The sequence below is a fragment of the Lynx canadensis genome, chromosome E1 (genome assembly GCF_007474595.2).
Source record: "Lynx canadensis isolate LIC74 chromosome E1, mLynCan4.pri.v2, whole genome shotgun sequence".
In the NCBI taxonomy this organism is placed as follows: Eukaryota; Metazoa; Chordata; class Mammalia; order Carnivora; family Felidae; genus Lynx; species Lynx canadensis.
The window spans coordinates 4104917-4119980 of NC_044316.2; the positions used below are offsets into that span (position 1 = coordinate 4104917).

The window sequence follows — 15064 nt, forward strand, 5'->3', positions numbered from 1 at the left end:
CTCTCTTCCTGAGCGGCTTCTTTCACTCAGTGTAATGTCCTCAAGGTTCACCCGTGTCGTAGCGGGGGTCAGAGTTTCCTTCCTTTGTTTTTATGTATTTTTTAAGTTTCCTTTTATTTCTTTAGAGGAGATAGTGAATGGGGGAGGGGCAGAGAGAGAGAGAGAGAGAGAGACAGAATCCCAAGCGGGCTTCACGCTGTGAGCACAGAGCCCAATGTAGGGGCTCGAACTCACAAACGGTGAGATCATGACCTGAGTCGAAACCAAGAGTCGGACGCTCAACCGACTGAGCCCCCCCCAGGGCGTCCCAGATATTTTTTAAGTCATCTCTACATCAAACGTGGGGCTCAAACTCACGACCCCAAGATCAAAAGTTTCACAACCCACCAACTGAGCCGCCCCCCCAGGCGCCCCCAGAATTTCCTTCCTTTGGAAGGTTCTGTGGCATCCCCGGTGTGGACAGACCACGTTTTGTTTGTCGATCTGTCCACGGACACTTGGGTTGCTTCCGCGCTTTGGTTTGTATGGAGGAGGTCGGTGCTTGATGAAGACCAGGGGCATATGGGCAGGTGTCTGGGTGAGTCTGGACCACCCCCCGCTTGCCTTTTGCATCCATTGGGGTGCTCAGGGTTGGGTTCCAGAAATTCGGGATCCCGCAGCCTGCCACAGCCTGCTCCCTGCCCCACCCTACGGAGACAGGGACCGCCAAAGACAACGTCCTGCTTCGGGGACGGAGAGACTCAAGGTTCAGGCAGCCTCCTCTGGGGCCTCGGGGCTGTGTAGAGCAGGGGTGTGGCACCCAGCACCGTCCCGGGGTCTCCAAAGCCGGCAGGCACACCCATTGGCACCCTGGGTCCTGTCCTTATCATGGGGGCTCTCCGGGAGTGGTGACACAGAGGACACTACAGTCACTTCTCGGGCGGAGGACCCTGATGCAGGAATAAGAACAGGAAAAACATCACAGAAGGTTCCACGTGGTCCTACATGGAAACACACGGGTCCTAGACTGTATGACCCCCCAGATGTGCCCCCAGATGTACCAGAGAATCACCGGGCTGGGCGGGCAGGGGAGAAGGGCAGTGCCCTGTGGGTCACTGTCACTCTCTGCCTCCTGCTGGCTCCTCCTGTGAGCCCTGCATTTGTGGGGTTGGCCACCCATGTCTTGGGAAGAGGAGTTACCACGTTTCATCACTAGATGGCACCTGTCCAGCAGCCGAGAGCTCGTGCGTGGCCCAGACTCCTGTCCCTTCAGGGAAAAAAGGATGCTTGTTCTTTTTTTTTTTTTAATTAAATTTTTTTTTTAGTGCATTTATTTATTTTGAGAGAGAGAGAAAGAAAATGCAAGCAGGGGAGGGGCAGAGAGAGAGAGAATCCCCAGCAGGCTCTGTGCTTCCAGCAAAGAGCCCAACGTGGGGCTTGAACCCCCGAACCATGAGATCGCGACCTGAGCTGAGGTCATGAGTCGGACGCTCAACCGACTGAGCCCCCTGGGAGCCCCAAGATCTGCAAGGATTTCCAATAAGCGATGTTTGCTTGTTTCTCCCCCACGGTTCAGCAATCATTTACTCAGATAAGTGAGCGCAGGTGAGCCCCCCTGTTCGAACTTGAATGGAGAGAAAAGCAAGAGTAAACTAAATGAAAACACAATCTTTTTTGTCTCTTGCAGACTGCGTTGCATCCAGTCAGGACCTCTTCCTCCTGGGCCTCTCTGGGCTGGACGGGGAGAGGTGAGGTGAGAAGGGCCGAATGGAGCCTTTCAGAGGCCCCGCGAGGAACCCACCAGCACAAAGGAACAAGGCCTGCAGACCTAAGGTGAGATAGAGCACGTGGCCAAGTAACCGTGGCAGGTGATTCTGGGTAACCCCGGCTCTCCCATTTACTGCTGTGTGGCCTTGAGCAAGCATCCTAACCTCTCTGGACCTCACCTGCTCATCTGTCAAGTGGGGACATGATCACGCCCTCACCGGACCATCGTGAGGGCAAAGGAAGCAGGCGGTGGGCCGAAAGCTCGTGTGCAAATGCCCCTGTGTGAAACTACAAACATGTTAGTTGCCTTTTCCCCTCGTCCTTGTGCTCTGGTGTAGACGGGGCCCGGGGCCCCCACTGGGGGCTTTGCTTCAGGACCTGGGTCCGGACCTGAGCTCTCCCTGGAAGTGTTAACATAGACGGGGCCCCCCAGGAGGAGACCCTGCCCTCGCGGCCAGGACGAGCTGCTGCCTTAGTAAGAAACGCAACCCCCTCACCAAGACGCCCACCGCACAGCTGGAACCGGGCCCACCCTGTCCTGCTGAAGGGCAGCTGGAACCGGAGGTGGCCTTGTGCGCTGAGCGGGGGCTTCGGAAGCGGGGCCGATTGCCCGCCCGGCTTTTCCTCCCGGGGCGGCCTCTGCTGAGGAAGTCCCTGGGAGCAGAGCCGACTTGGGGAAGGTCTGGGAAAAATCTCCCTGCCCTCGGGGTGGGGGCCGGGGCGGGGGATGAGCCGCCGGCTTCTGAGAAACCCTGCAGATTCGGTAGGTGGCTCTAGACCGGTTCGGAGGCGCTCCTCCCCGCGTGCGCGCACTGGGTTTGTGCAAACATTCCCCCCCCCCCCCCCCCCCCGCCCCGTGCAGGGAAGAATGCAGCGGGAGGCCGCCTGTGGTACATCTCGGACCTTTCTAGAAGCGTGCCCGCACTTGTGAAGTCGCGGCAAGGAAGGGGAGGCCGGCACCGAGCGGGGCGGCGCCCCGGAGAAGGAAGCGGGGTCCCCCCCCTGGAGTCCACGCGCTGCCCATGGGCACCCCCGTTGCCCGGGGGGCCAGGCCTCTCCCCGCCTCCGGGAAGCACTCTCCCCCGGTCCTCGGCCTGCTGCTCCTCGTCTTCGTCAAGCAAGTAAGAGCGCGTTCTCACTGTTATTGTTACAATGATTGCTGTTAGGACCGCTTTTGTATCTTTTCCGATCCGAGAAGCCGTGTGGGGCTCTGGTAGGCAGTTTGGAAAAACGTTAAGACGGAAGCAGCGAGAAACCACAATCCCGGTATTCGGAGGCCATCGCTGTTTGAATTTTGGCATGTTTTCTGCAAATCCTATGCGTGCTTCTAGGCAGCTGAAATCGTGATGTATAAAGCGTTTTGAATCCCACTTTCCCCTTGACATCATTTATGTAAGCATTTCCCAGGGCCCACGTGAACTCTGTCAATAACGTTCAAGGGGCACCTGGGTGGCTCAATCAGTTGGGTGTCCGACTTCGGCTCAGGTCACCATCTGGCGGTTCGTGGGTTCGAGACCCACCTCGGGCTCTGCGCCGACAGCTCGGAGCCTGGAGCCTGCTTCAGATTCTGTGTCTCCCTCTCTCTCTGCCCCTCCCCGCTCACACTCTGTCTCCCTCTCTCTCTCTCTCTCTCAAAAATCAACTTAAAAATTTTTTTGTAAATAGCATTTAAACTTGTCACATAGGTCCTCTTGTCTGCTTTTACAGTTTTCTCAGGCCTGAGTATTTAGGTTGATGGGCAGTGGGTTTTTTTTTTTTTTTTCCCTCCTTTCCTTTCTCCTTTTCCTTCCTTCTCAGTATGAAAATATAGAATGAGCATTGGTTAAAAAATTAAACGTATGCAATCTGAAGAAGTACAAGCACCAGCTATAAATCACTGGGTTCCCATCCCCCAGAAACCACCCTCGTTCGCTTTGGGGGTCTCGTACTTTCAGACATTTTTCTGCCATTTATTTCCATATAGTTGTGTGTTTGTTTTTTTTTTAACATAGGCTCGGATTATAAATATTGTATTGCAACCTGCTTTCGTCCTAACGAAATACAGTAAGAGCTAACACAAGCTAACACTTGGATGGAACACTCACGATGTTCTCCAGGGCCGGTGCCTGGCACGTCCTGTGTACTAACTCATTTCGTGCTCTCAGCAACCCCGAGAGGGAGGCCCTCCTGTTAGAAATGCCTCCTCTGCCCCCATAACAGGGAGGGCTGTGTCCCTGATCTCGTAAGTGTGCACCTCATCGGGCTTTCTTTGGTGCTAACCCGGGACCAGACAGGCAGAAAATACCCACCAAATTCTCTGCATCCGACTCCTCCCCGAGACTGCCTTCAAGCCCTCACGGACCGTGGATGTGAGCCCGATGGATGGTTTCGTGGAGGGCCACCATCGTGCTCCTGAGACCCGGCGGGTTGCCGGGCGAGTCCCTATGGAACTCGCATCCTGGCTTCAATCTTCTGTACGTGGCGCGTTAATACTGAACACAGAACTGTCTGGCCTCGTTCCCCTTCTTACACACGATCACGCGTCGATCGTCCCCTAAGTGCCCACCGCGGCTGTAGCATTATCCCGCTAGGTCCCTGCCACGAGCCTCGGACGGAGGTGTTATTAGCGAGCCCATTTTACAGTCGGGGAAATTAAGGTCAGTGGGAGTTAGACGGTCACCTGAGATCACGTGGCTTGTGAACAGTGGCACCAAGGAGTCAAGTCAGCCCGTGGTGTCTGAAGTGTTCTCACTTCCCTGGCATTCCTTTGGGAGCTGTCGACATACGGAATATATACGTATATATGTTACGGCAGCGAAATTTGCAATGTGTCAGGCCGGCTTATGACACTGAGAAAGCCACACCTCAGCTCTATCATTTGGCATTCTCACAATCAATACTCTTTCCAAGCGAGCAGTGTCTCCGGTCTGCCATCCGCGTCTATTTCTAGAAGCTCTTTCCTCTGTCTGTCCTCCAGTGTGCATCTATAGCCCCAATGTCCCCCCCCCCCCCCCGCCCCGCTCTTGGTTCTCAGTCTTAAAAACCCATATTTTCCCTCCAGATGTTTACACGACGAGGCTTTGCGTAGACTTTCATGATGGATTTTGCTCACAGATGCTTTCCCTGCCTGGAATATTAATGACCATGGCATGTTTTCTAGCAGAAAGTCTTCATAAAATTCACTTCATGAGAAATTCTCAGGGATGGTTTAGTTTCTAAATCCAAGCAGGTTCCACCCCCCACCCCCCACCCCCCACCCCAGCTCATTTAAGTGAATTAGCAGTTGCTCTGGCTTTAAAAAACATGAACTCTCTATCGAAGGCTCTTGGAGAAACAAATCTGTGACTCTTTCGTGCATTGCTGATGAGAGTGTAAAAAGGTGCATATTTTTAAATTAAAAAAAGTTTGGCGAGGACAGTTTGGCGCTATGTTACCAGAACCCTTTAAAAATGTGTATCCTCTCTGGCCCAGAAATTCCAATTGAAGGAATTTCTCCTAAGAAAATGAAGATGTGCTCAAACGTTTAACTGTGAATATTTTCGGTGCAACATCATTCCTATTAGCAAGCCTCTAAGCCAGTGCAAGTGTTTCATGCTGGAAGATTTAAAATTATATCACATGTGTTCATAGAACATTATGTCGCTGTTTAAATGGCATTTTAGAAGTATGGGTCTCGAAATGGATACATAGTCACCCTATATCTTCTGGTGAAAACACAAAGCAAGATGATTTCCTTTTTTGGTTAAAATAAAAGGGGAAAGAAAAAGAGGAAAGTAAACGGAAGCATGTGCACGGAGAGAAGAGTCCGGAAGGAGATGGTAATTTCTGATATAAGATTCTGATTCCACCTTCTCCCCTTTTTGCTTTCCTGTAATTTTTGTTTGATTGACAGAGAGGCAGATGCCTTCTTGAACCAAGAATACAATAAAATGTATTTAAAGCCATCAACAGAAGGTCTTTTTTTCCTTTTCCTCTCTTTTCAGCCAAGTTAGTCGCTGATGCTGGTTGCCTGTGAGAAAGGGAAGAGGGAAAGAAGAATCGAGATCAAGTCAGTTTTTCCAGTTAGAAAACATCCATCCGTGTTCTTGCCTTGCCTCTATTTTGTTTGAATCGGGCTGTGATTGAACTTGGATTTGCATCTTGTGTTCCTTGTGTCTTTAGGACTTGGTACTTGGAAAGGCAGTCTGAATTTTTCCAGCTCCCCTACATTGACCAAATTCAGTGCTTTGTAGATTTCTTCTCCTTCTTTTTCTTCTCTTCTTTGTCCTTCTCCTTCTCCCCCCCCCCCCCCCGCCACTGCCTCCTCCCCTCCTTCTCCTCCCCCTTCTTCTCCTTGCACTTTTAGCCATGGCCGTCAGTCATGGCATAGGGCAGGAGGAGAGGGTCATGTCCATCCAGGGACAGTTCACGTGCCTGACTGATTTTATTGTCTTTTCCTCGGCCAGTTCTGGGGAAGTCCCTGAGGACATAAACAGCACCTTATCTAAGAAAGGGTCTTACTTCGGCGGCCTGCAGGATTCTGGAAGCTGACAATTTGGCTATCAACTTATGTGCTGAACTTGTGGAAAATAATATAGAGTCCGCTATGGTCCTGTTAGGATGTTTATTTCCTTAATGTGTTAATAAACTTCCATCTTGATTCTTGCCACAACTCAGAGACAGAAAATATTAAGGGGAGACTGAAAGCCTATTGCCTAGGGATAAATGCCAACTATTTCCTCCTCATTATCATTATCATTGTTACTTGTTGGCTAATCCCATGGTTTCTAAATTGTGTGCTAAGGTGCCTCGAGGCACCGCTGTGAGTTCACAGGGCTGCTGTAAGACATTTTAATTTTTCAAGGGAAGTCCAGCTATACATGACATCTGCCGGACCTGGCTCGGGGTAGTTCATAGTTTCAGTATTCGGTAACACTCCTCTCCTTTTGATGATGTTGGATCTCTACAAAGCTGGGAGTGTTTTGCAGATGCTATCATAAAAAGCAAGGACCACCCAAACATCAGTATGGAACAGGTGCAAACATGGCTGTGTCCGATCTGATTCCCGGATTTGGGAGGTTGTCCAATCTCCGGTGGGCACAAAGTTGCTAGGATGCAAAAGTTTCTTAAGTTGTTTGGCCCTACCTACTAAACGAATGGGACTTTAGGCATTTCTTTTGGCTTTTGGTTGGGGAAATGATGGAGCCACTGAGGGTGCCATGAGTTGAGAAAGTTTGGGAACCCCTAGTCTAACAATGACTATACCAATTCTTCAAAAAGCTAGCCGTGTGATTCTTTGGGAAAAAAATGTGAAGGAACTATTCCCAGACCCCGTCGTGAATTCCATAGCACTGGGGGGTGGGCCACGCAGGGCAGAGGAGGGAGAAGGTAGATTGGACTAATTACTCAGAAGGTGGAAACTGGCTGCCCCATTGGGCTCATAGGTGGTTGGGGTTTTTTCGTGGGGGGGGGTGAGGGTGATGGTGGTGCTGGCTGTGTGTGTGTGTGTGTGTGTGTGTGTGTGATCACATATTTAACCCCTCCTGTGTTCAGCCCCACCCCAACTCTGTCCCACACCTGTGCTTCTGTTTCTTTAGCTGGAATTTGGGGGAAACTGAGGACAATAGCTCCTGCCCTGTGCTAGGGGCTTGTATTCAGAGATGAAAAGACACATGTCAGCCCTCAAGGAATATATGGGATAGTGAAGGGGTTGGACAATTCAAGCCCCAATGACAATACAACACAATGGGCCATAGGACTTGTTTATGTGTGGGGTCACTGGGGAGAAGGGTCACTAGCTCAAGACTTGAGTGACAGAGGTAGTCAAGCATGATCAGGGGTCATTAGTCTCGAGTGAACAGGGGCGAACAAGGAGTGAGCCAGGTTGACGACGAGGGCGGACGAGAGGACGTTTTCCAAAGTCGTAGAAAAGCATGACTGGGGTCGAGAGGCTTGAGCTGGGGGTGGTTGAGATGTGAAGTCAAGTCAACAGGCTGCGAGGGGAAGACCTTACGCAGGAGAGCCCTGTGGACCTATTCCTTTGGGGGCAGTGTGGACCAGGTCAGAGGTAGAAGAAACGGGAGGCAGGGTTAGACAGGAGAGAGGCTTAGGACAGAATCTGGTGCTTAGTTGAGCCAAGGAAAACTCCTCATTTCTGGTTCATGACCAATGGTGCCAATACTGAGCCACTAGGAGATGAGGCTCTTTAGAAGCAGAGGACGATGGCATAAGAATGTCACTTGACTTTGCATGCCAGCCAATTACACAGTTGTCTTATCTTTAGCAGATTCTAAGTCCTTTAGGGCAGAAGCTATATCTTGCTCATCATTGCACCCCTTTGGTCCCTCCTTAATGCAAAGCCTAGCGCACAACAGGTGCTCAATAAAGATGAGTTAAGTCAAAGAAGAGAAAACCCCTTTAAACCCCTTGTTTTGTTCAAAAGACAAAAGCAGTGGTACGGATACTCAGTTAGATGTTGTTGGAGAACTCTGTTGTCTGCAAAGCCCAAAAAGATGTGCTGTATTTTTAAGACTCTATGGGAGGAGATAGTTCATGTCAGAAAGAAAAAACTCCCAAGGCCTCAGTTTAGTAGCAGAGCATCTGTCTACCCAATCTTTGACTCTGGACCCACGGGCCGCTAGGTGGGATGGCACAGGTCCCTAAAATTCGTAGCCTTTCCCTGACAGTATCGGGCCCTTCTTGATACAATGCTTCTCTCTTTGAGATGCACATAATCTTAGGAACATGCAAATATTCATCTACCAGGGCGTGCCATTCAGGGTGAGCGGGTTGCCTCCTCTTGAAACGTCAACCCCAGTTGAAGATTTTGTGGCGGAAGAAAAATCTTCCATATTTGTACTAAAACCAGTGTGATTAGATCAGGGAGTGAATGCGAAATCCGTGTGCGTCTGTAAGATGGGACATGAGATGTTGAAGAAGTTCTGCTTCTCAGTGCAGGGCAGGAGGGTCCCTTCAGTGGGACGGTTTGAGAGTCATGGCAAAATGCTAATGAGACCTCCTCTGTGTTTGTGGCTAACCTGGGGGTCACCGTGGTGTTTTCTGCCCAGGTTACAGGATCCCTCCTTGAGGACACAACTCGCAAGTGGGCTCAATACAAAGAGAAGTGTCTGAGAGACTTACTCAAGGAACCTCCTGGTAAGCACATGTATGAGCTACCCATGGCTGTGTAACAAATAACTCCAAAGGTTAGTGGCTTAAAGCAATCATCGTCATCATCATCATCATCATTTATGATCTCTCACAGTTCCTGTGGGTGAGGAATTCAGACCAGGCACAGCGAGGATGGCTTGTTTTTGCTCTTCAGTATCTGAAGTTTAGCTGGAAGACTCGATGACTGGGGCTGGAATCATCTGAAGGCTTGTTCACACTTACGTCTGCTGGTTGATGATGGCTCCCAGCTGAGAGTCCGTTGGCCATAACACTTCCCCACAGCCTGTCTACACCGCCTGGGCTCCTCACAGCATGGCGGGTGACCAGAGGCCATGTTGCCTTTTATGATCTAGCCTCAGAAGCTACTTCCTCCATGTTTAATTGGGTCAGATGGTTACCAAGGCCTACCCAGGTTCAAGGAAAGGGAAGAGAGACTCCCACCTCTTATTATAAAAGGGAATATGAGACAAGATGTTCATAGATGTGACTATTTATTAAAGCCATCGGTCACAGCACACTCACCACCATGACGTGAGCAACTGCCATAGATTAACCTGGGACTCTATTGGGTAGGTGGGTGGGAGGAAGTCCTCAGTCCCCCAGGGTATTATCTGAATCTGAGTCTTAACATTTCTCTTATCCAGATCTACAGTAGATTTAGAGTGTTCTAGCAACTATGCTAATAGTTTGATCAGTCCATGGCCTCTCCTGCCCTCATACTGACTCTTTGAGTGCATCTAGACTCTTTTTTTTTTTTTTTTTTAACTTTTGTAATGATGAAAGCCGGCCCCTCCTTATCCTTCTGGCTGCTTTCAGAGTATTTCATTTAGGGGCCCACAAGAAGACAGGACATCATGAACCCTCTCTTCTTTTTCCGGACCCAAAACCAGTGCCAGCCTTCAAGCCATACCCCTCTCCCTCTGAATATTCTTTTCAGCCCAGACTGGTAGCAATCGATGCTTGACATCTGTTACAAGAACCACCCCTCACTTTGGGGAATGCTGAAATACTTTGCTTTCTGAAATCAAAGTAGGACAAGTCCTCTTTATTTGAAGTCATGCCGTGAGCAGCTCGGCCAGGTGAGCACTGCTTCACATAGACCATGTGCCGACACTTGGCAGTTGGGTCCGCGAGACGCCCGAGCCAGCTCATAACCTGGCAGATCTGTGTCTGTGGGGTCCTGACGCCAGGAACGTGGCTGTTCAACCTGAGTGGCCCTTGCGTTCCAGACCCAATAGGAAGCAGATAGGAACGATGCTTGGCTCCCAGGAGTGAGCCACTTGCAATATGGACATTTGGGAACCGGCCTGAAACCCCTTCACTCCATTCCAGGAGGCCCATAAGGCTGCATCGTAGGTTTTTATCTTCTCATTGCCAAGTGCCAGGGTGTAAATCATCCCTTGAATTTGAGATGGTGCAGATATCTCATAATGATTGTTGGCTTGGTCTTCGAATGGAGAAATATGACCAAATAGGGGTTGGGTCAGATACATGTAACCAAGAACCTCAATTCTCCCTGTCTACCCACTGGCCATCTTGCACATTTCACAGTATGGGTGTTCCAGGATCTAACTGATGAAGGTTTGACGATTCTTTAGTTAATTATGGAACAGAAGGCCCTGGCTGAATCCCCAAGTGTCCTCTTGACCCCGAGTTTGTGTGAGAGTTCAGTCCATGTTAAAACAAACCAACATCAGCATGACGTACACACTGACATAGCTGATGGGACCAGGGCCAGAGGTCAGGTTGGGTAGACAGAGTCACAGTGCTTGGGGATGCGCTAAGCTGATTCCTTCCTCCCCACACCGTTTTGCAACCTTGACCGTCTGGTCAGTGGGATACCCGTGCTAGTTCCTGAGCAAGATGCACCAGCTTCCCATGCCAGGAAGGGGGCTCTGGGCTCCTGGGCACCTCTGCCTCCATCAGTGGCTTGGATGCTCCAACACTTCCATTCATTCTGGACCTTTTCTCTCCACAGGGACCTTTTGTAACGGGACCTTTGATCGATACGTGTGCTGGCCTCATTCTTCTCCAGGAAATGTCTCTGTTCCCTGCCCTTCCTACTTACCGTGGTGGCATGAAGGTAGTAAGTCTTATTTTACCATTTTCTGGCGGTTTCCTTAAGGGCTGCTCCCTCCTGGGTAGGCCAGTCAGGGAGCAATTAGAGAGAGAGAGAGAGAGCGCTCCAATCTTGTGGTCTTCTCAAGTCCTGCTCCCCACAGAAGGTCTCCTACACTGTCAGTAACGCACTCTCCTTCTTCTCTGTGTGCCTCCTCTTGTCTTCTGCACCCAGATGCTCCATTAATGCAATAGTCCTCTTTTCTTTGAAGACTGGAGAGTCTAGGCCCAGCTATCACTGAATTTACTGCAGGGTCATCGTGGAGAGGAGTGAGAGGTGGGGGAGAGATTGGGATGCTCACATCCCCAACTTTGGGCTTGTCAGATGGAGAAGAAGGGCATCAAAACTATCCTCACAATGGGTGCCCGGCTGGCTCGGTCAGTAAAGCACGCAACTCTTGATCTCAGGGTTGTGAGTTCGAGCCCCGTGTTGGGTGCACAGATTACTTAAAAATAAAATCTTGGGGAACCTGGGTGGCTCAGTCAGTTAAGCACCTGACTTCGGCTCAGGTCATGGTCTCACAGTTCATGGGTTCAAGCCCCACGTTGGGCCCTGTGCTGACAGCTCAGAGCCTGGAGCCTGCTTCTGAATCTGTGTCTCCCTCTCCCTCTCTCTGCCTCTCCCCTACTCGCATGCATGCTCTCTCCCTCTCTCTCTGTCAAAAATAAAATGAACATTAAAAAAAAGTTTTAATCTTTTTTTTTATAATTTTTAAAAAACGTTTGTTTTATTTTATTTATTTTTTTTTTAATTTTTTTTTTCAACGTTTATTTATTTTTGGGACAGAGAGAGACAGAGCATGAACGGGGGAGGGGCAGAGAGAGAGGGAGACACAGAATCGGAAACAGGCTCCAGGCTCTGAGCCATCAGCCCAGAGCCTGACGCGGGGCTCGAACTCACGGACCGCGAGATCGTGACCTGGCTGAAGTCGGACGCTTAACCGTCTACGCCACCCAGGCGCCCCCGTTTGTTTTATTTTTGACAGAGAGAGAGACAGAGGGGGGCAGGGGCAAAGAGAGAGGAAGACAGAATCTGAAGCAGGCTCCAGGCTCCGAGCTGTCATCACAGAGCCTGATGCGGAGCTCGAACTCATGGACTGTGAGATCATGACCTGAGCTGAAGTCGGATGCTTAACCGACTGAGCCACCCAGGTGCCCCCCAATTTTTTAACCTTAAAAAAAATTACCCTTGCAATAACATTGGAAGGTGGTGCTGGTGGATGGTGCTTTTAAACCCCATGGGACTTGGATGGAATCTTTAACCACTCAGCTCGCCCCCACCCTGCCTGAAGGAAGTGGCTATTACGTAGGACTCCAGGATGATTATCCTGCCCCCCACCGGCCCCAGCAGCCCAGCCTCTTGGTGGGTTTATTCTGGAAGGGGACAGAAGCAATTACTGGTTAGAACTCTTTTGCCTTTGATCGCAGACCATCAGAGAGCAAGTAAAAAAAAACTTATTCTCAAAAAACATAAGCGGTTACAAAGTTCTAGGCAAAACCAAGTGAGAACGGGTTTCTGTGCAGGCGAGATGGTGATACTTTGTGTTTAATTTCATCTCACTAACTCATCATCAGTTAAAACCTGGTTTCGATTAAGAGAGAGTTTCCAAGGAAGAGAGATGCATGTCTCGATGGGAAAGCTAGTAGCATATTCTGTGGAACTGTGCTCTGGTCAAATCCAGCTGGAGGTGACCCAGAAGGCATGAGGACGTGACGTTTAAAGGAAGATACCAGAGTCTGCTGGACCAGAGAGTCTGGATAGTTGGGGCAAGCCAGCGTAGTGGGGTGGAAAGAGCCCTGCGTGTGGGGTCCAGAGCCTGCCCCTTGCTTTTGCCCTCTGGGACTTTGGGCAAGTGTCCAAGCCCTCCGAGCTGTGGTTTTCTTGTCTGCAAAGTGAAGCAAACAGTGGCAACTTTTAAGGCCACGCAGAGGAATGAACAAAAAGGCAGGCACGGAGTCAGCCGCACGGTAGGTGCTTCGTAAACGGAACTGAGGCTGAGACCGAGGTCAAGCCCCTGGATTCCTGAAGGTCTTTAAGACCCTGAATGTCCATGGGTCTCAAGGGCACATGAAACGGACCATCACCACCCGGCCCCTCCGTCCACCTGTTTTTCCCAAGAGCTAAAGACACGGGTACATTCCATTTGGGGGGCGGGGGGGAAACGTGGTCCAAAATCTAAACTTGCAAAGAAGTTGAGTTCAAGGCTTTTTTTAAAAATGGGATCTGGGCTTCTGGAGTGTCCCAGAGGGAGTGTGATTCGCAGAAGGTGGGAAGTTACTCTTCTGCTCAACATCCTGTGCGTTAAATCTTAGAATCCAGACGGGTTCTTGCAAGTGAGAAGAAAATATGGAGGCAAAGGAGAGGGTTAGAGAAGGAAGAAGGAGAACAATTCTGGTGGGAAAAGACCAGGGGAACAAGAACTCCAATCGGAGGGAGGGGAGGGTGTGACGGGGGACTGTAACGGTGACGGCCCTGAAGGGGAAAGAGAGCCACCGGGAGGTCAGGTCAGAGAGTACTAGGAGCCAGACCTTCCAGGGCTTTGTGGGGGCCAGGGAAGGACCCTGACTTGTTTTCAGACAGCCCTGGGAAGATTTGGGACGAGGCATGACATGGTGTGGCTGTCGTGTTACCCATAGACCATGAGGAGGGGTAGGAGTATTAGAGGCATTTGCAATAAACCGAGAGAGGGAGAGGGGGAGAGGGAGAAGGGCAGCTCCAGGGAGGGGGAACAGAAGGTGAAAGGTGAAAGGCTGTGCTCAGACTCAGGTAGGTTGGAAGCCCGGCAGCTGACAGGCTTGGTTGATGGGCCGGGTGAAGCCCATCACATATGCACATATGCACATGTGTCTCTGTGCATAAGAGACACAGAGAAAAATCAAGGAAGGCTCCAAGGTTTGGGGCCCCAGGCCTGGGAAAAAGGGTCTGCCATCAACAGAGGCAGGAAGTGGGCAGGGGGCGCAGGTCTGGGGAGCAGGTGTTGGGAGAATGGTGCTGGAGGGGTCAGTCGGACAGGCTCCGAGGGGCCCTTCGGGTGGCAGATGGGAGCTCCTTCTGGGTGTCTGTCCATTAAAGCCAGCGAAGCGTCACCAGCAGCCTGCCGCCGACAGGCTCGGGACGGGAAAGTTCGGACATTTTCCATTTCTCATTTGCAAGTCTAGTTGCCAGTGGCCCAGGGAGGGGGAGACCCCTTTGGGGAAGGGTCCCGGCAATGGATGTGGCTGGGCCACATCGATCATCATCACGGGCAGAGCATCTCAGGGAGCGGAGGGACCACGAGCTCCAGGCCACCGAGCTTGGAGGTGGCCCAGCAGGCTGGGTCCACCCCTGTCTCTTCCTCGCGACGTCGCCCCTTAAGCACCAGGACGCGATGGCCCTCCGGTCGTGCCCCAGGTCCGCGAGTCTCCCAGCTGGGCTGTGCATCTCCGAATCAGGGACTCAGAGGGACAGTTCTGGCTCCCGGGACTTTGGGTAAACACAGCAGACGTGAGCGGGTCGTGGTTTGTTACGAAACGCAGAAGCTTCCGTGTTTTCCTGAGGGAAACGCAAATCCCCTTTCCCTGGGATTTTCCACAGCTCTGCGGTGAGGACTTCACCACGTACTGGGGAATGGGCTGTGGCCCCTGACCTTTCTCCCAGAGCTCTGTTTACTTTTGCAGAAAACTCTGGAAGGGCCTACAGACGCTGCCTGGCTCAGGGCACCTGGCAGACACTGGAGAACTCCACAAATATTTGGCAAGATGATTCTGAATGCTCCAAGAAGCACAGTTCCGAACAGAAAGTGAGTCTGCTTGGCCCGGTGACGACGGGGTCCTCCCCCCCCCTCCACCAGGGTCCCCCTCCACCCCCACCCCCACCCCCGGTTGGCTTTTGGGGCCACACAGAGAGCCTTCCTCTGAAGCCAGTCTGCCCCAGACTCACCTGCGGAAGGTCCACAGTCACACAACAGCCAACCTCCGGCTGTTTTTCCGGCTGAATTTCTTTTGCAGCTCAGGGTGACGTGTGGACCCCCAAGGACCCTCCGCTTCTCACCCCTGGCCTAGTACTGGGGTGCCCAGAAACGTTTTCACACCG

General features: G+C 51.2%; 1 protein-coding gene across 1 annotated transcript in view; it reads left to right on the top strand.

Moving 5' to 3' along the window:
• The first annotated feature begins 2768 nt into the window (after nt 1-2768).
• Nucleotides 2769-15064, top strand: part of GLP2R (glucagon like peptide 2 receptor) — a 52073-nt gene continuing 39777 nt past the window's right edge. The window contains exons 1-4 of the mRNA XM_030296149.1: nt 2769-2867; nt 8772-8859; nt 10853-10957; nt 14650-14771. Coding sequence (XP_030152009.1) covers nt 2769-2867; nt 8772-8859; nt 10853-10957; nt 14650-14771 — 414 coding nt within the window. The remainder of the gene's footprint in view (nt 2868-8771; nt 8860-10852; nt 10958-14649; nt 14772-15064) is intronic.